A 20,135-nucleotide genomic window follows, 5' to 3' on the forward strand; every position below is an offset into this window, starting at 1 on the left:
AGAGCAGGGGTAAAGATAGCTCCGTGTCATTGGTAATGGTTTATTTTTAAACGAGGGAGTTTATCCAGGAACCAACAACCTTGGGCAAAACCCACAGAGACTAGAGCATAGTGACTGCCCAACACATACTGGACAGGTGGATAGCAGGCCAAATGAACAGGACCCCTCAAGAGTGTCTACTGATATCAGCTACCACAGACAGTTCCAGCTACAGAGGACTAGGCCAGGGACAAGACACATTGTAGCTTAGCACAGAGCAAGCTGCCATTAGTCAGCAAGGTGCCAACTTTCTCTTCAAGACCTTGACCTCTGTGTATCACACTTGGCCGTCTGCACTGTCATTGTTGTTGGCCGTGTTGTGACCATTGTCTGGGCAAGTACAAGGAGCACCGTTCTCTGCCTGCAGGTCTCATCTGATATCACAAAGATGGTGCCCCCTGATCCAGAGTAGAATAGAGCTCAGATTCAGGTTCGTCCTCTGCAGCAAGCCAGGTGACTTTGATTTCTCTAGACCGCTTAACCTGCACGTGGCAGGCTTTACCGAAGAGCTCCTCTAGCACCAGTGTTCCAGCTTTTTAAAATAAGAAGGTCATGCACTTGACAAATGACATGCACTTGAGAGGAAAGTCATTTAGCAGGTATGCTTGTGGATGGCTTCAGCTCAGTCCTGTGTCCTCAACAGCTGGACCAGAACTGTCAAGTATGTCATGGCCTCAGTGCTTTGTGCTTTTGAAGCAGTGTGCTGCAGCTGCCCTGACCAGTAATTTTGTGGCCCAAATCTTCCTCCCAGCTAGAGATGAAGCAGAGGTCCCTGATGGGGCTGGGGAACGAGGCCGAAGAAAAACGCGACTCAGAAGCTAATGAGACAAATCCCGAGAGCCTGTGTGAGTGTGTTAACCTGTCTCTGCTTGTTCTTCTCTTTCCATGTTTGCGTCTAGAACACCAGTGCCCATCTTAGAGAGTGCTTTCTTTGAAGCACAGTTGAACAGGGAAAGGAACACAAGTGCCAAGGGTGGTGGCCGCGGGTGGATATGCTAGCTGATGAACAGAGGAGGCCAGACAGCGTGCCTGTGTGCGGACAGGCTCCAAGTGGTGCTGCTCTTTAATGCTCTCAGAACGCACCCGGTGCTGCGTGCCCTGTCTCAGGGTTAGGGGTGCTCGCCCTAACGGATATTTCATGGAATTCGGGAATTACTGTTCTTCTTCTTTTTGGTGTGATAATATCACATGATGTCATTTGTTTTCAGAAAAAGATAATGCTGTATATACTCAAGTATAAGCCAGCCCAAATATCAGTCAAGGTACCTAATTTTACCACAAAAATGTGCTTATTTATGAGTGTATACGGTAATGGTTTTGCACATGAAACCAGATGATGCCGAGGTCTGCCTGAGACTCAGCAGGGCACAAGGACCGGGAATGGGTGGGGGTGAATGAGACTCGATGGGCCATGAGCTGATACCCGAAGGTGTCCTTATACGTCCTCTCTGCATGTTTGCAAATCAGCAAATGCGCTCTGTCACTGCATTGATTGAGGTCTCTCACCCTAAGGGAAGTTTAAAGAGAGTATGTTCTCTCCAAAAGTAGGCAATATGTTTTCATTATGATTTTTAAAAATTACTGTTCTTGTTTTTGTATTCAGCAAAGGAGTGTATTCAGAAGAGTCTTCTATTACTAAAATTTTTGCCCGTGGGGGTAAGTTCAGAAGAAAGCTGTGACAAGGTGGCGACCACAGATGGAACCGATTCTCTGCAGCCACTGGACACGCGCCAGAGGACAAGCTCTGTGGTGGAAGAGCACTTCCAGGCCATGGCATCGCCCACCGAAGCCATACCCCTGGCGACGGCTGACAAGAGGCCGGCCCTGGCCGACCAGCCACAGCTGCTGCCCAGTAATGGCCCTTCCACAGCAGAGGTGTCCCCTGCCCCAGCTGAAGAGCCCTCATCACCTTCCACACCCACCCGCAGACCGCCCTTCACCCGAGGGCGACTCCGGCTGCTCTCCTTCCGATCTGTGGAGGAGGCCAGGCCAGTGCCCACGGTCAAAGAGAAGTACCCTGTGCTGAAGGATGTCATGGACTTCATTAAGGATCAGTCGCTGTCACATGAGAGGTGAGCCAGAGCCACCACCTTTCCAGCCCTTTCTCCTTCCAAGCCAGGGGGACTCCATGGCTAGTCAAAGATGCCATGTCCATGTTAAAAACTGACACCTTAAAAAAGAAAATTGGCAAGTAGTACTTTAGGAATAGAGCAAGACCTGTTGTAGAATGTCCAAGAAAAAAGTTGGTAGTGTCTTTTGTTTTCCTTAAAGTACTATTTTTTCTGTTAAGATTTATGCATACACATATGTGAGTTATATCTCAATAATATACTGTTATCATACGAAAGAAGCATTTCTTACAGTAACTAACACTTGTAAATATATTTTCTCGTCACCCAGGGAGAATTTTAGATTTGATATTTTCTGACAAAATTATTTGCCTGAAAATATTGCATATTTAATTTAGCACAAACTTTCCTATTCTGATTAAAACTTCATTTCTGTGAGGAAATAAAAATATTAAAGTTCCTCTTTCATTTATTTCTTTTCAATATAGGTATAGGCTTTGGGCTTCTGGATAGTTGGTCTGGACTGGTTTTTCATAGTGCTGAGTGGTGGCTAGAAGTAATCACAGAGGGCGTGCTATTTTCTAAGCGCGCCTACTGTCTCACACAATGATTCCTGTCTCATCACTGTGGCGCTGCTTCTCTGTACCAGCTGTACAGTTTCTGCGTGTTCCTGACTTGAATTTTGTCTCCAGTGTTGTCAAGGTTCTTTCCCTGAAGAAAGCCCAAGCCCAGAGCATCCTTGAAGTACTGAGGATCATTCAGTACTGTGCAGAATCCCTGGGTCAACCTCATTGCTTCCATCCACCCTTTATACTTTTCCTGTTGGAACTTCTGACCTGCCAGAAAGAGTTTACCAAGTAAGTCCGTGGTTCGAGTCTGCAAAGGAAAGCAGTGGAGGTAGTTTTGAAGAAATCCAGATTGATTTCTCTAATAACCCCATCACTTCCGCATGGACTACAGAGCCATTCACACGCTGAGTTAGTTCCTTCTCTCACAGAGCTCCACATGGGCGCATCATCCACATGGATGTTGGGTGACCACGGTGACAGGGAGCAGGGTAGAAGAGACCATGAGTCAGTGCGGGAGTCACCAGTGCAGGGTGGGGATGGGGGTCAGAGGGGCATGATTATGTACAGCGAATGGAGTGAGGTCATTTATGGAAACCTGTAACCCAGGAGCTGGTGCTCCATTTAAGTGGTGGGAGGCAGGGTGGTTTTATAGTACCAAAGAACAGCCAGTTGTTGCCATCTCCCTACCTTCCCTGCTGGGCAGCTCTCTTGACCCAGTGAAGTGGACTCATTGGAATGTTTTGCCCATTATTTTCTAAAGGTACCCTATTTGTATATACTTAAATTCCTGTGCCTCTTGTGTTGGGCTGGGTTATTGGGTTATTTTCCGTGTGGGAAGTGATCATTGGGGCAGGTGAGTAAGTCGGTCATCTCCTCTGTTTCTAGTTACTTTGGACACTTGGAAGGCTGTGGTACAGAACTGCACAAAGAAATTCGAGAAACTTACTATCAACTTGTTCTGTTTTTGGTCAAAGCAATTAAAGGATTTAGTGACCTAAAAGACAGGTACTGGATTCTTCTAAGAGAAGAAAATCTATTTTGACTTCTTTGTGATTTTATAAATGAGATAAGTGTTTGTTGTTAAAATACAGTAAGCATGACTCTAATCCTCCCTTCTAGGGCTACCTATTGTCAACGCACGAGGCTATCTGCGCCTCCTTGGTTTTCTTCTTTTCCTATGTGATGTGTACATTTTTTAAGGGCATGAGGCAGGTTTTAATATAACCTTAAGAACTAGTCTTATTTTCAGTTTTTGATACTTGAGTTTAAAAGCATTTGTCTGATCATCTGTTTAAGTGGTTTAGATAGAAATCTGTGCATGTAGATTATACATCCCTAGTGACTTCTTGGCTGCCCCTGACCCCACCGTTGTCACAAGTTGACTGTTAACTGTCTTCCGTCCTTCACTATAAAATGAAGACATGGTGGAAACTAGCTTTATGTCTTTCAGAATTCTTTTGCTTAAGCTATCTTTTGCGCATGTCCAGAGAGTGTGTGAAGTTTGAAAGGAGGTTGATGGGAGTTTAACAGTCTTTGTGATTGTTGGTAATAGGCAGATGTGGTGACTGCCCCCTTCTTGGCCTTTAGGTCTCTGCTGCCTGCCCTGTCCTGTGTTCAGACGGCGCTGCTCCACCTTCTGGATATGGGCTGGGAACCCAGCGATCTCGCCTTCTTTGTTGACATTCAGTTACCAGCTCTCCTCATGAGCATCTCACAAGAAAACATCAGTGTCCACGACAGTGTGATCAGGTGAGCTCTCAGCCGTACACTCCCAGTTCTAAAGTAGATGACACAGTGCAGGGAGCACACTCAGCTGTCAGCTTAATGGCCTGGTTTTGCCACATACTTGCCGTGCAGTTCATGCAGCCCACTGTGCCTCAGTTTCCTCATCTTTAGAGCTGGAGCTCACAGTCATGCTGCCTCAGGGTTGCCATGGGAAATAAGCGAGGGCGTTTCTCAGAGGGAACTGTTCTGGCACACTATAGTGCTGGGTAAGGTATTGCTGTCTCCGAGGCCGAGGCTCCTCTGCGCTTCCTGTCATTCCTGGGACAGCTTGTTGGATCCAAGAACCCTTTCCTGTATTTTCGGTTATGGAACGTGTGTAACCTCTGGCCCATTTTAAAGACTTTATAGGGAAAGATAGTATGCAGCGTTTCCTTCTTTCTACTTTTGATGAGTGCCACTTTACCTGCCCAAGTCCACGTACCCACTAGCCACTTAGGAGAAGAGACGAGAAGAAGAAAAACAGTTAAGAGGAGAGAATTGAAAGGAATCCATGAAGTCAGCGCTGGGGTTATTTATACTCAGAAGAGCTACTCTCAAAAAAGGCGCCTCCTTGTTTAGTTCCGGAGACACTGCCCACTGTCAGAGCTGTTGTCAGAGGGAGGGGCCCAGCGCCCGGGGAGGGGGCCCTTCTGCCATCAGTCTCTTCACTGATGTCAGCCCCTGTGTGACCTAGTCCTCGAGGGCAGGACCACCTCTTTCTCAACATCAAACCCCTTACAGCTAAGTCTGAGTGGACCGAAAGTCAATTTGCCGGGTTGCCTATGTGAATGAATATCCATTTATTGCTACTGAGCTAAGTCCTTTCCTGTTCAAAATTCTAATACCTAAAATGAACTGTAAGGAGAAATTATGGCAGTGTACGCTCTTCAATCTAAAAGAAGCCTAGGACTTATGTCCCTGGAATCTTTTATTTGACATGAGGAAACTGATGACCATGACTGAGAATTGTGTCCAGGTCTCACGGTGGCTGGTGGCAGAGCCCAAGCCTCAGGGCCTCCCGGCACCCTTCTCAAGACTGTTTCCACCGGTATGTGCTGAATATGTCCGTCCAAATCAAATGGAAAAACAAAAGCCCTCGCTTTGTTTGGCCCCAGTGCCTGGCACATAGTAGGTTCGCCCCAAGTGGTTGTCAGTTGGGATTTCTCCACAGGGGCACAACTGCTCACGTTCCAATGCCTCACGTATCGCCGTCTCCTGGGGAAAGGGCTCCTCTTTCATGGGTCTGTGGCTGTCAAATACCTGGTCAAACCTGGGGCTTCCCCGCAAACACTGACCGTCCCCACTGAGCAGCTTCAAGATGTCAGCTATAGTGGACCACTAGGGCACGTACTCTGCTAACCAACACTTTCCTGAATTTGTGGGAGAGGCATGCTTTTCTCTCTTTATGTCCTTCTTTCAGCCAATGGAGTGAAGACGATGAGCTTGCTGATGCCAAGCAGAATTCAGAATGGATGGATGAGTGTCAGGATGGCATGTTTGAGGCCTGGTATGAAAAAATAGCCCAGGAAGATCCAGAGAAGCAGAGGAAAGTAAGACCTCTCAACTAGAGTACCTGGAGCGCTTTGGTAGGAGTCTGCAGAGCAGAGTCTGCCTGGGGGAATGCCGACAGGCTGTCCCCGAGAGGGCCCCGTGGCATTCAGCACCTTAGTGAGCCGACAGTCACCACGCCTGCTCGGTAGCCAGAGGGGCTCTGCATCCTGAGCACACTTAGAGAGGAACTTCCTCCCTTGGGACTGGACGCAGCGAGAATGGGCTCATGTGTAAGGTCCGGTGCCCATTTATGAATTGACAATGAGAAGTAAAATCGCTCAAAGGCCTGGACCTACCTCCCAAGCATAGCAACAGGGAAGCCACGTTCAAATCTTCAGATTGCCTGGGGTGAGCGGAAGTCATATGGGCACGTGGAGTCAGAGTTATGTGTAAAGGCATCATGCCCAGAGCCTGCCATGTCCATCCCCACATTAGGTGTCAGACCTGCCACTGGCAACTGATTTGCTCATTTTCTCAGCCCGGAGGGCCTACTATGTGCCAATCACTTTGCCTGTATAGCACCTCTGTGCTGCTGGATGGCGCTTTGCCTCTTTCTCGTGTATGTTAATCTCTTAACAAAACCCTCGTGTAGCCCGGGGGGCTGGGCAGATTTGCCCTGGTCTGCTATGTTATGTTGACTTGCTGGTGCATTTCCTTAAAGAGAAACTGCCCTGTAGCCATCAGTAAGGTCCTTTCTTGCTCATGCAGGATTGCCCTGACTCTCGCCCTAGGAAGCTGGCTTTTTCTTGCAAGTGTCAGGTGTCAGGGCTCCTTTTGCAGCGTGTCTATCCAACCAAGTACCCAAGTCAAAGTCTGGGTTGTTCTTGCCCCTTCTCTGCTCATCAGCCCCGTATCCAGCCAGTTACCAAGGGTTGGAGGCTCTGCCTCTTCTATCTGTCTCACACCTGCCCACTTCTCATCATCCTGCATAGGGCCTCAGTCTCAGCCCTCGCTGCCCGCCGGATCCGAGTCTCACCCTCTGCCACCCAGTCTTTACTCAGCAACCTGAGGAACTTTCAAAATACTGAAATCAGTCCTGTTCAAGTTGTCAGGGCTCTGGCTGGCATCCAAGGCCTTTGTGGTTTCACATTGTCAGCGTCATCTGTTGCATTTCCCCTGCTGTCCGCCAGTCTCCATACTGACTTACTGCCAATTTCATGACCCCTTGTCTTGTTCCCTCTAGAAACTGCTGTTCCTTCTACCTGACATGCCCACAACCCTCATGCAGCTAATTCCTGTGTACCCTCAGCCGAGGAATTGGCTCCTTCGCAAAACCACTCCTGGCCGACTTCACACCCATTGCTACCCCTCCTCTGAGTTCTCTTAGCCTCCTAAATGTGCCTGTCACCGCCCCTATGCACTGTGCTTGTCATCTGTCTGCTCACGGAACTCCTGGCTAACCAGGGCACGCTCACACGGTAACCCTTGAACCCAGTGCCATGCCTGGAACCTCCTAGTGCCCAATAAGTACCTCCAGAAGGAATGAGTTGATTGATGACTAGTGGCTGCGTTAGAAAATCTGTTGGTTAATTGTGTTGATTTCCCCTTACAGATGCACATGTTTATTGCTCGCTACTGCGACCTGCTGAACGTGGACATCTCCTGTGATGGCTGTGATGAGATCGCCCCCTGGCACCGCTACCGGTGTCTGCAATGCAGCGACATGGATCTCTGCAAGACGTGCTTCCTGGGTAAGCCCCCTGTACTCACTAGGCCTTAGCCAAGGGCATCCTCACTTCTGGGTTCTGTCATCTTATCGTTGTTGTTGTCGTCTTTTTTCCCTAACTCCCCCTGAATTGCCCAACGGCCTCGGTGGCACCATATTTAAGTACTTGGCTACAAACTGAAAGGAGGGAACCATCAGCTTTGCCATAGGAACAAGATGTGGCTGGCCGTTTGGTCTGCCTCCAGAAAGATTGGTTTATTCCCCCTCGGTGCTCTTGTCTCCACCCCAAGTTACTGCCAATTTCCAGAACCCTTGTCTTGCTCCCTCTAGAAATTGCTGGGCAGCCTGAAGGGGCAGAGCTACTCTGACCTACAGGGTAAATCTGAGTCAGAATCGGCTCCAGCGGGTTTATTGTCTGGTTCTGTTCTCTGGCTCACTGGCAAGTATGAACTTTATCTCCCAGTGGTAAGAGACACAGCCCCTGCCCTGGACGCCTTTACAGTTAGCAGGGAGACTGGACCGTGCATCCCAGGACAGCGGCGGCGGCGGTACCGAGTTGCTAGCAAACGGAAAGGCCCGGTGGTCGAGCTGCCTGTTGCAGTGAAGGCGTGTGGAGGAGTTGGGATTTGAAGAAAGTATGAAGTGGAGGGGAGGAAGACACCGAGGGGCGTGTGCAAGCACAGGGTAGAGGGTTGAGCCCCGCCATCTGTCTGAGATTTCACACTGCACGAGGAGCTGAGCAGGGTGTTAGGGTGGGTGGAATCTGAGTGGGGATCGTGGAGGCTAGGCTAGTGAACCTGATCCTGGCGTCTGCAGACAGCAGAGAAAGTTTTCCAAGCAGTCGATGAACCTGTGCGGAGCCTGGCCATCCTCTGTGTGTACGAGTTTCCTTTAAGGAATCACGGTCGTCCCGAGGGGAGCGGAGCCAGGGTTATGGGTCAGACATGAGGAGCAGGTGGCAGGGTCCATGGCTGGGCCTGCAACTGAGCGCGGTCCTTAGAGTGAGAGGGGGGCCAGGGTCTCTTGAGCCTCCTTTTCTTTCCCATTCACCGACTCAGGATTGTAGGCCATCTCTTTTTCCTGTGTGATACTGGGAGGCCCTTCTAAAACACAACTTTCGTAGTTCCTAGATACCTGACTTTACGAGTTTCTCTCTCGTCATACTGTCGGCTTACTTTGGTGGCAGATGAAACTGAGACAACCATCCTCACACGTCGAGACAGTCTCTAGTTCTTTTCCTGTTCTTCCTCACATGCCACCTGCCCCTGATCAGAGACACCGCTGCTGCACACCTGGCAGCAAGCACACCGAGCAGCCCCTTCCTCAAAGCGTACTACAGACCGGTCATGAGGAACAGCGCACGCATTGGGGTCTGGACTGGGTGCTGCCCAGCCATGATCCTGATGCGATGGCTTACTTATGTGCCCAGACCCATTGTTGCTCTGGAAAGGAGGTCAGCACAGAACTTCTCTGTTGCCACAAAGCTCTGTGCTTCGATGCATCCTGAGCCCCTGGCAGCGTGCCCTGGTCTCAGTGACTCTGCTGCTCCTGGGCAACAAGTGAGGGGGCGGCCCGGTGCTGGGGCAGGTTTGGGTTTCGAGGCTAGCCCTTCCAGCACCCGACAGTGTTGCTTTCCTCCAGGTGGGGTGAAGCCTGAGGGCCATGGAGATGACCATGAAATGGTCAACATGGAGTTTGCCTGTGACCACTGCCAGGGCCTGATCATTGGCCGGCGGATGAACTGCAACGTGTGCGATGACTTTGACCTCTGCTATGGATGCTATGCAGCCAAGAAATACTCTTATGGGTACGCCTCCGGCCGAGGGCCGCAGCCCTGCCTTCCTGTCCCTGTGCTTCGAAGGGAGTGAGCAGCACTTTTCGTTATTCCAAATGTCTGGTGCTCGCTTCGGCATCCCATCTACTTAAACGAGCGATACAGAGAAGATTAGCACGGCCCCTGTGTAAGGATGACACAAATTCCCGAAGCGTTCCATATTAAAAAAGGAAAATGTCTGAACCCTACTCAAAGGAGGAGAATGAGTGCAGTGAGCCCCCACAATCCAGGACACCCACATCGAGCAGTTCTGAAGGCTTCCCTGAGTGTGCTCAGTGTGCTTCCCCAGGGCGATTTTCTTTACAAAAGCCTTTTGAAGCAAATTCCCAGACTTCAGATCATCTCCTCACATAGTTCATCTGTGCCCTCGAGAGAGCGCGTAGCCTCTCCCACACCAAGTGCTATTGTCACGTGGTTGATGGTGGACGGGCTGGGGGAGTAGGACGCCGTGAAGGGGCTGAGAAACCTGCCCTCGATCTGAGCGATGTGGTCAGGGCTAGTGCCCGGTGGCTCCCGTGCATGTGCTCCCCGCAGGCCCTGCTCCTCTTCGGAGCCTCCGGTGCTGGGAGTCTAACGGTGCCTTGCCTTTGCAGCCATTTGCCGACCCACAGCGTCACGGCCCACCCGATGGTGACCATTCGGATCAGCGATCGGCAGAGGCTCATCCAGCCCTACATCCACAACTACTCGTGGCTGCTCTTTGCTGCCCTGGCGCTCTACAGCGCCCACCTGGCCGGTGCAGAGGACGTGGATGGGGAGAAGCTGGACCCCCATGCCCGCAGCAGCGCCACGACCCTGCGGAGCCAGTGCATGCAGCTGGTTGGGGACTGTCTAATGAAGGCTCACCAGGGAAAAGGTATCTCATTCGTGGAAATCAAAACTCAGCCCCCATGCTTGGGGGAAGAGCCCAACTGTGCTCCACACAGACAGAGGCCACAAAATACACTGCTTCTTGAGAGGGGCTGCTCCTGGCGTAGAGTCTCATCTTAAATCCCCAAATGCGTTTGAAAGAAACGTTGGCCTGAAAGTAGCATGCATTGTCTCTGAAAAGTTTCCATGAAGTTATGAAAAGATACAGTAGTCATTGAAACATGTGAGGTGTGTGTGGAGGAAGTGTTTCGTATTTGAACTTACCAAACTCTGCCAAAGCCGGAGTGCAGACCTCTCTTCACCTGAAATGCAAGTCTGCTGAGAACTGTTTACAGGGAAACGAATTCACCTGATAAAAACATCTAGGTGATCTTGGCTTGAATGAGGGATTCTAGGGAGAACATTGTTTGTATTCTAAACCTCCGAGACAGCCGAATTTCCATCAAAACTACCATGCGTTCTCGAGTATATGCAGTAAGTACTCCCCAGGCTAGAGGCAGCCTGAGGGCAGTCAGACCTGTTCTAGGAACAGGTGAGTAGCACAGAGCTGGTGGGAGTGGAGGAACCCAGTGTGGGGCTGTTATAAAAATGCCACAAGGAATGGCTTGCCAAACTTTCACCAGATAAACAATCTTGTGGTAGCTTTAGTCCGCTAGGAAAGTGAAAACACAGGTCTCCTTCGCTGGCTGAGATCACAAACTGACTAAATTTTCAGGACCGGGGACTTGGGGAGTGCGTGCTTGCCAATTTTGTTTGTGTGGAACTCAGCTGTCTACTTCCACATGGTAGCAAAGAGGTTTATAGCTGTGTTAGTCCAGCTTGACTAGAGAAACAAATCCAGAGACACTCATATATGTGTAAGAAAGAGTTTTTATATCAAGGAGTAATGGTATATTAAGAAAATATCCCGCCCAATCCAGATCAAGTCCATAAGTCCGATATTAGCCCTTAAGTCCAATACTAGTCCATAAAGCCCTCTTCAGACTTACACAGCACATACAATGCTGCCAGATGCAGGCAGATCACAAGTCCTGTGGATCCAGTGGTGGTGGAAGCATCTCTTGCAGGTCTCAGCTTGCCCACAGGAAGGTGAAAGGCAGAAGTCCGTTTATCTTGGTGCCCTGCGGTCAAGCTGCGACCTGACGGACAGGCTAGGCTTCACCCCTCACTCTCCCCTAACAGCTTTATTGGCACAGAGTGTACTTATTGTATAATTCAGTAGTTCGATCATATCAAAGGGCATGTGCTGCTACATCAGTCTTAGAACATCCCTCTCCCCCATGGTTAAATCACCTCTAAAATGAGTTGTACAATTGGAATCAGTTCTAGTGTTCCTTCCTATGTACCCCCGAAATCCCCTCCCTCTCCACCCCCGACCCCTACATTCCCTAAAACCCCTTGGATCAGTTACTCTCATTATGTAGCCACTCCTGTGTTTCACCGCTGGGAAACCCAACAGAAAACAATTTAAAAACCACACCAAGGTAGTAAGGCTAAAATCATAATCGTATAGAGACAAAAATACAAAAAATGCATAAGCAGGAAAAGATTCCCATCAACATTCAAACAGTCAGGGAGGAAATTCCTGTCTTGCAGCAAGTATGAGATACTTGCCCCCAGTGCAAATTCAGGTCATGTCCATAGGGCACCAACTGCCCAAGTATCGACTCGGATGCATAGTCAAGGTGACAGTGGTCACTGCCTGATAGTAGAGCTGTTCGAGACTCTTCCCTGTGGCTAGAGCAGGTCTGCAAGCGACTCAGTCTGACCAGATGCTCTGCAGATGGGATCTAGTCCACTGTCCTCCATAGCCTTGTACAAATTGGGTGTTCATAACTTTAGCTCTGATGCTTTTTAGCTTCACTATATTCCAATTTTGTAATTACCGTCTTTGGGTCTCACAGCTGGGGTGCTGCTTAGCTATGGGCTTGGCTGGCTACCACTCCTTCCCTCATTTTCTTCCCCTCACCTCTTCACTCTCAACCCCCTCAGCTTGACTTGAGATTGCATACCCACCACAATGCACTTGAAGGAACTAAGCCTCGGCATACAGTGTTGACCGTCCTCTCGCTTACTCCTCATGTAGGTCTGAAAGCACTGGCTCTCCTTGGCATATTGCCAGATGGTGAATCCAGCCCAGGAAGTCCGTCCCTGACCGCCCCACTGCCCGCCTGCACATCTGCGGAGCAGCTCCAGAAGAAAGCTGCCCAGGCTGATGAGGGGCCATCAGAGGCAGGCCCTTTGGTGCACTGCAATGTAAGTAGCAGGCCTCGACTGTGCCAGTCTGAAGGCAGAGCCATTCCTGTGGGGCAGCAGAGCAGAGGGCTTAAGGGCACAGAGCTGGGGCCCAGACTGGCTGGGTTCAGATTCCTGCTCGGTTGGGCCTCGGGTAAGTTACTGTGGTCTCTCGGCTTCCGTGTTCTCACCTGTAAAATGGGGAAGATAGTAGTAACGTTCATACCATGAGGTGGTTGTAAGGAGTTACATAATTACGTATATTGAATTCATGCATGAAAGGTGCTGAGAAGAGTGTTCAGGGTCATCTTAGAGCTAACTCTCTGCTACCTGCTTTCATGAGGATTAAATAAGCCAGTCCACTTACCTGCGAACATGCTTGGCTGCTAACCAGGAGGCTGTGTATAGTCCTCTGTTCTAAAAAAATCAGCCACTGAAGACTCTCTACAGAACACAGACCTAGTCTGACACACACAGGGTCACCACCGGTCACAACTACTCAACGGCAGGTGTGTGTGTGTATGTGTGTGTGTGTGCACGCTCGCACGCGTGCCTCTAAAGAGTTTAGTTCCCCTCCCAGCATCACTATCCCTTTTTAGTCTTGTTAATCCCTGGACAGAAACTCGTTGCCTCTTCAACAGTAAGCCCCCCTTCCTTGTGCCTCACCCCGATGACCACTGTCACATGGTGGTCTCTGTGCATTTCCCTGGTCTAGATAGTGCATGTGCGTGAGTAACAGCGTTGTGGTGGCAGAGCATAGAAGCAAGCTTTGGTGTTGCTTCCAAAGCTTGGATTTCTGCTATAAATGTCCCTGCTTGTGCTCGTCTTTCTCTTCTCTCCCTGTCATGTTTCTAATTTGAGGGTTCCCCCAAACAATAATAATCCACTGCCTTCCAGGTGTTTTTGTCTTCTAGCGATCCTGTAGGACAGAGGAGAACTGCTCCACAGGGCTTCTGAGACTGTAACTCTTTTCAGGAGCAGACAGAGCTCCTCTTTGTCCCGTGGACTGACTGGTGGATTTGAACCACAGCCTGGTGTCTATCCCACAGTGCCATCAGGACTCCTTGAGGGACCCTCAGTTGGTGGTTACAGCCCACTGCGACCCCACTGTCGTTTAGCGGAAACCCAAAGTAGAGAACTGGGAAAATACTGTCCCCGCCGTGTAAGAAACAGCACTGCTTCCCTGGGCAGCACTCTGGTGACCCACACCCCGGAGTATGGTGGACAGAGAGAACGCTATCAGGAGAGACAGGCAATATCCACAGTCTCCACTTGGAGCCTGGGAAATGCTGTGTCTTCCTGTGAGCTCTCAGTGTCCTTCTACGTGCCGCTGCGACCCCAGGGAGCCTGAGTTATTCCCCCGAGACAACAGAGGTGCCTGGCTATCGTCTAGGGGGAAGCTGCCACGTGACATCTGTGGTCGCTTTGCTGCGTGAAGTAAACACCTCGGCATTGGCTGGCCCACACAATTCACGCTTACGTTTTAGCATCCGCGTAGGCTGTTTCCGGAGTTTATGTTTTGCAGGTTTAATTCTGGGGTGTTCAGTCATTTTTCAAAAAGATCAGTTGTATCACTCAGTTTATATTCCCTCTGACACTCATTTACAGAGCAGGGCTTTGGGGACCATGTTTATCTGCTGAGCGAGGAAAGCCTCAATACGGTGTGACTAAGCCTGCTGCCGTGGAGTCGACGCCTACTGTGTGGGGCATCTAGTAACCCGCCCCCCCAGGGCCGGCTCCACGTGGCCATCTGGACACCTCCCTCCGTTAGAAGGGCAACACCATTGTTCCTCCAGTGAGGCGCTGGTAGCTGTGCCATTGTAAAAGTACAGTTTCCTTCGGAAGCTGCCACGTGATCTGCGAGGATAAATGAGGCATTTTTAAGGCCCCTGGAAACTGGACTCCCCCCTCTGCCCCCAAACCAGCCAACCGACCTTTACAGTTCTGACTGAGCCTACTTCCAGGGACAGCTTTCCCTAGTAAGTTATTCACTGCTCCGTAGGTGGGGTGGGGTCAGGGGTGGGCATGTGTTTGTTGACATAAATGGAAAACTTTATGAACACCTCGATCCAAATCTCTTATTTTTTTTTTACCATATGCCTCTCTTGTGTTTATATAATATACAAAGTAACAATAAAATACAGCATTTCATTTATTCTCTAAATCCTTCCATTTTAGAATCAGACTCTTCAGAATGAATTGTTTTTTTTAATAACAATTTTGGAAAACATGTACCCACAGGCTGAGGGAGGACATTGGGAAGATGTTAAAGGAGATATGTGGTCCACTCAGTAATACCTTAATAGAGAAAAATCTATAAATGTGTCATAAGACATGAGTGAGGTTTCCTAATGAAATTAGAGTTTTTCATCAGTGACAGCTAATGTTTTGAAAATTATAATAGCATATAAACCATTAAACTTCTTAGGATAAAAGAAAGAACTTCATTTGTCCTTAGGGAAAGGGGGCTGCTCAGAAGGCAGTTGGACCCACAGACTGCAAGCCAAGAAAGAAGACGGAGGCAGGTTTGCTGTTAATGAAGGTGCCCCCCTGCCAGACCCACACTGCGGACTCTCCCGCAGATGCCAGCAGACCTCCAGAGCATCCAGGTACAGACTGTGGATCTCCACCTCTTTCATCTCTGAGTGGCTTGTTGGACACAGGTTAACACTGGCTGCACACAGGGTTGTGGGGCTTCTCCCTCTCACGGGAGGGGGGCGGCGATGGTGCTGAGGGGCCTTCGGAAGGGCTGCTTTCCTGCCTTGCTTGTTCTCCCCAGAGTTACTGAGCGCCCTGTGCTCGGCCCTGGACATAAATAGGATCGAGTCAGACAGACACAGGCCCTGCCCTCGTGGAGCTCCCAGTCTGGGTGGGTTTGGCACAAGAGTGTGGGTGATGGAGGTATGAGGCAGGATGTGGCTCTGCCAGAAGAGGGCGTGGCATGTCGATGGCACCTGCCATCTACCCAGGACAGAGAATACCCACCTAGAGGCTTCCAGAGAAATGAGGGGCCATCTGCTGGGGGGGGGGGGCGTCAAGGCAGGAAGAACCCATGAACAAAGGCCACATCATGGGAGGCCTGGAGCCAAGTTCACGGCACAGCCCCTTTTGGCAGGCATGGCATGTAGGGATGGAGTGTAACACTGTGCAGAAGGCGTCGGATGGCAGCTGGAGAATAGCAGTGATGAGGTCGGGGCTGTGTGTGAAGGAGACTGAGCGCAAGGAGATGGAGGTGCCTTGGGGTGGAAGAGACTGGAAGCAAACCTCAATGCCTTCCTTATGGCAGCCCACAGCCAGCAGGAACTTCCTATCCTTCGACCCCATCTAGAAGCCAGACTCCCATAGGGCTTGACCTTTTCTCTGCAGTAGGGACAGCTCTAGTTCTAGAATATAGTTGACACACCCGTCAGCCAGGTCCTCCACATCCACTCTAGTCTCCTTTCCCCAAGAATCCCACCGTGCGTCCTGTGTGGTTTATTCATCCTGCAAGTATGTGCCAAGTACCTGCTGTGCTCCAGGGACATTTCTAGCTACTTGAGATACATCACTGACCAACTCAGGGTTCTTGATGCTCTGAGCATCGAAGAGCGGTGGAAAAGGGAAAGGGAGTGGAGGGGAGGGGAGGGGTAGTGATAGACCTCTTTGAGAAGTGGACATTGGAGCTTTTGCTGACCCGGCTTTATCCTGTAGCAGCGCAGGGAGAGCACAGCGGTTTATATGCTCCTCTCCTGGCCACTTAGCCTATGTGTAGATCCTCCAAAAAAAATCTAAATGCCCGGTGTTTTACAACTCAGATGCCGAGCAAGTGGAAGCATCACCCCAGAAGCCAGCAGAGGAAAAGGTGACCAGCCCGAGCCCTGAGCAGGTGTTTGCAGAGTGCTCCCAGAAGAGGGTGCTGGGCTTACTAGCCGCCATGTTACCTCCGCTGAAGTCGGTAAGAGACAGCACGCAGCCTTTCCTTCTGAAAGGAAGGGTGGTGTCACTCACAGAGAAACTTGTTTCAGAAAGCCATTGTGACACGAAAGCAGCTGTCAACAGCAGCCGTGTGTGTCTCAGTACACAGAGAGAATTGAGCATGAGTCTTTTTTTTCCTTGCACCGCTATTCTGCCGTTTTCCTACAATGACTGTGTGTGTTACGGCCTGTTGTTGTGTGAATCGTCATGATTCCCTCTTCTGTCTTTATAATTTGGAAACACTTTAGCTTATAGAAAAATGGAAAGAACAACCAATAACCTGTACTTAGTGCGGGCACACACACGCACACACGCGCACACACACGCACACACACACACACACCAGCCCCGCTACCTATGCCTCACTTCTCTGCCATCTTGTTATCCCACTTATGATGGTGGTGAACATGTCAGTGGCTGTTTGGCACATTACTGACATCGGTCTGGCAATCACAACTCCCGGTGCGCACATGAGCGTAGCATGGGCTACTGGTCCTCTTGACTAGGCTGTGATCCCCAGTGGTTTGGCAGTTGGATTGGGCAAATCTGTCATCCTCCATTTTGTGATCAGATGTGATCATTCTTCATTTTTGCATAATGATTGGTCTTTGGAATCTATGTCAATAAGTAAGAAGTGGGTGCATGTGCGTGCGTGTGTGTGTGTGTACACATGTACAAGGGGATGCTGAACTTCAGAAAATAAGTTGAAGACCTCATTGATGCTTCACCCTAAATAATCCAGCATGCGCCTTTAAAAAGGACACTGTTCTTGGGAAGGACCACACATTGGAAATCCAACACTGATAAGCATGGAAATGTGCATAGGACCAGGCTGGAAAGCTTCCTAGTAGTTATTTCTTGGGCATTGGAAGGGTAGAAGGAATGGATTCTGGAGAACTTGAACTGCTTACGTTATCTCTGAATTAGTTGAATTCTTTTGCCATGAGAGCATAGGGACATGGGACAGGGATCTCCCCCAGACGTTTTAAGCTTACTTTTCAAGATAAAAGAAAATTGGAAGTGGCATGGTAAGGTGAGACCTGAAAATTGCTGATTTTACATTGGGCTGTACCCGTGGCAGCATCTCTGGCAAACCACTGCCTGGTTGTTCGGGCAGTAGAAGGGATGTGGGGCTTCATCCGATAGTGGTGATTCCTGGGCTTTTTGTACTAAGCAGCTGTCTCCCTCCCTCTCTCCACAGAGTCCCACGCTCCCCCTGATAGACCTGGAGCACGCCCTCCCACTCATGTTTCAGGTCGTCATCTCAAACGCAGGCCACCTGAATGAAACCTACCACCTCACGCTTGGCCTTCTGGGCCAGCTAATCGTCCGCCTTTTGCCAGCAGAGGTGGATGCTGCAGTAATTAAGGTCCTCTCCGCCAAACACAACCTGTTTGCCTCTGGGGACAGCTCCCTTGTGCCAGATGGCTGGAAGACCACCCACCTGCTCTTCAGCCTGGGAGCTGTGTGTTTGGACAGGTAGCTTTGGTTCTTACCCACTCTGCCTCCCCCACTCGGCGACTGTTTCTGTGTGCAGCAGTGTCCAAGGGCTACAGTCCTGTTCTCTGGATTGGGTTTATCAGGAATGCTGTCAGCCCACAGGAAAGCTGTGCCTGTGGGGACAGTCCCCGAGCAACCTCAGCACGGCCTGCCAGCAGAGCAGTGAGTGCTGGCCCGCCTGCCCAGGGGGAGAGACAAGAAGTCTAGTTCATTGCAAAAGGAGCATGAACCACATAGCCAAATGTGGAAAACAGAGGGGAAGGCAAAAATGCACCAGGTGCTGCTTCATGTGTTTCCTTTCAGGCGTTAGTCCTGTGTAGGTGTGTGCACTTTATAAGGATTTTTAAAACCATAGTTTTAGACTGAGGTTATAGGTAATGTTTCCCCCTCCCCTGCTTATTATGAGAATCCCCGTTGGCATAGTGGGTTATACAGTTGGGCTGCTAACCACAGGTCAGCAGTTCAAATCCACCAGCAAAACCTCTGCAGAAAGATGAGGCTGTCTTGTCCTATAAAGAGTTACAGTCTTAGAAACCCATAGGGCTGTTTTGCCCTGTCCTGTGGTGTTGCTGTGAGTCAGAATAGACTGGATGGCAGTGAGTTTGTCCGTTTGTTCAGTCATTACAAGAAAAATCATCCTGCTAGTAGTTTTTTAAGCAGATTAGAGAACAGCTGCGCAGTGCAGCAAGCTCTGATGACTTGCTTTTGGAACCGTGTGTTCTACCCCTTATCGGAGCTCTTGTCTTCCAGCCGGGTGGGCTTAGACTGGGCATGCTCCATGGCAGAGATCCTGCGGTCACTGAATAGCGCACCACTGTGGCGGGACGTGCTCGCCACCTTCACAGACCACTGCATCAAACAACTGCCTTTCCAGCTGAAGCACACCAACATCTTCACACTGCTTGTGCTGGTCGGCTTCCCCCAGGTACGTCCCTCGGCGCGCTGGCCGCCCCACATCGCTCTCACACACCCCAGCGTCTCAGTCAGTGTGCCTTCAGAAGGCGTTTGACTGTGGTGACCTTTGCATTTGGGTGATTTGCTTTTACAGCATGGGCATTTTTCAAGATTATGGAATGATTTCTTCAAATTGGTAGTGAGCAATTCGCCACCTGACTCATTTCTTTAGCCAGGAGCCATTGATGTTAAGGGGCCCTGGAGCACACTTGGATCCTGACCCAAAAGTTGGCAGTTCAGACCCACCAACTGCTCCGAGGGAAAAAGGTGTAGCCATCGACTTCCAAGAAGCTGTAGAGCCTCGGAAGCCTGTGGGACTGTTTATGGGGTTGCAGTGGGTCAGCATCGACTCATTGACACTGGGTTTGGGTTTTCAGGCTCTTATGTGTTTCCTTGGCTTTGAATAATCAGTAACTAACTGGATTGTTTTAAATTATAAAGAGCTTGAAAGTGCACCAATTTCTTACTCGAGCATCCATCTTACTAATCTCAAGGATTACCTGCATGTCTTTCACTGGCTGGTACAAGGGGTCCTATCCCACATGGCACCATAGAGCCAGCACTAAGAGCAGGCCTGCCACGTGGATTTAAAAATGAGAACGCGACCCTTGAGTGCTTCTGAGACAGGCGCCAGCCAAAGCCCTGGGCTGAGGCCTAAGTGTTCTAGCCGGTCTCTGCGTGTTGCTGAGGGGACCGCTTGCCTCTCTGTCATGTTGCAGGTCCTCTGTGTGGGCACCCGCTGCATTTACATGGACAACGCCAACGAACCCCACAGTGTGATCATCTTGAAGCACTTCACGGAGAAGAACAGGGCTGTCATCGTCGATGTCAAAACTCGGAAAAGGAAAACAGGTCCCAAGCACAACTTTTTTTCTAAGAACGGAAGACTATGTGTCTGTATCTTAAAATTCATGGTGAGCCCTTGACTCTTGGCCCTTGCAGGTGATTCTTTGTCTTTGAAGTTCTGCCCATAGCTCTTCCTCATCTCAGGTCTGCGTGGTTGGACTGGGCGCTGGGTGTCCTTCTGTGTGCCGAGGCGCCTCATACGCGCGAAGGCTCTGTTGCCTCGGTCGCCTTGGTCGCCGTTGAGGCAGCTCCAACGCATGGTGACCCTGGGTCGGAGTAGAGCC

General features: G+C 50.1%; 1 protein-coding gene and 1 non-coding gene across 3 annotated transcripts in view; both read left to right on the top strand.

The window, feature by feature from the left end:
- Positions 1-20,135, top strand: part of ZZEF1 (zinc finger ZZ-type and EF-hand domain containing 1) — a 115,527-nt gene that overhangs the window by 76,603 nt on the left and 18,789 nt on the right. For both annotated transcript variants that reach the window (XM_075561167.1, XM_075561168.1), the window contains exons 28-42: positions 791-884; positions 1,643-2,111; positions 2,801-2,965; positions 3,563-3,682; positions 4,265-4,426; positions 5,862-5,991; positions 7,545-7,683; positions 9,300-9,465; positions 10,086-10,348; positions 12,449-12,618; positions 15,056-15,206; positions 16,392-16,531; positions 17,753-18,030; positions 18,802-18,976; positions 19,725-19,857. In XM_075561167.1, the coding sequence (XP_075417282.1) occupies positions 791-884; positions 1,643-2,111; positions 2,801-2,965; positions 3,563-3,682; positions 4,265-4,426; positions 5,862-5,991; positions 7,545-7,683; positions 9,300-9,465; positions 10,086-10,348; positions 12,449-12,618; positions 15,056-15,206; positions 16,392-16,531; positions 17,753-18,030; positions 18,802-18,976; positions 19,725-19,857 (2,755 nt within the window). The remainder of the gene's footprint in view (positions 1-790; positions 885-1,642; positions 2,112-2,800; positions 2,966-3,562; positions 3,683-4,264; positions 4,427-5,861; positions 5,992-7,544; positions 7,684-9,299; positions 9,466-10,085; positions 10,349-12,448; positions 12,619-15,055; positions 15,207-16,391; positions 16,532-17,752; positions 18,031-18,801; positions 18,977-19,724; positions 19,858-20,135) is intronic.
- On the top strand, positions 9,555-9,658 carry LOC142460437 (U6 spliceosomal RNA). Its single transcript, XR_012786643.1, has one exon. It is a non-coding gene; the product is annotated as a U6 spliceosomal RNA (small nuclear RNA).

This window comes from Tenrec ecaudatus, chromosome 10, assembly GCF_050624435.1.
Source record: "Tenrec ecaudatus isolate mTenEca1 chromosome 10, mTenEca1.hap1, whole genome shotgun sequence".
NCBI lineage: Eukaryota > Metazoa > Chordata > Mammalia > Afrosoricida > Tenrecidae > Tenrec > Tenrec ecaudatus.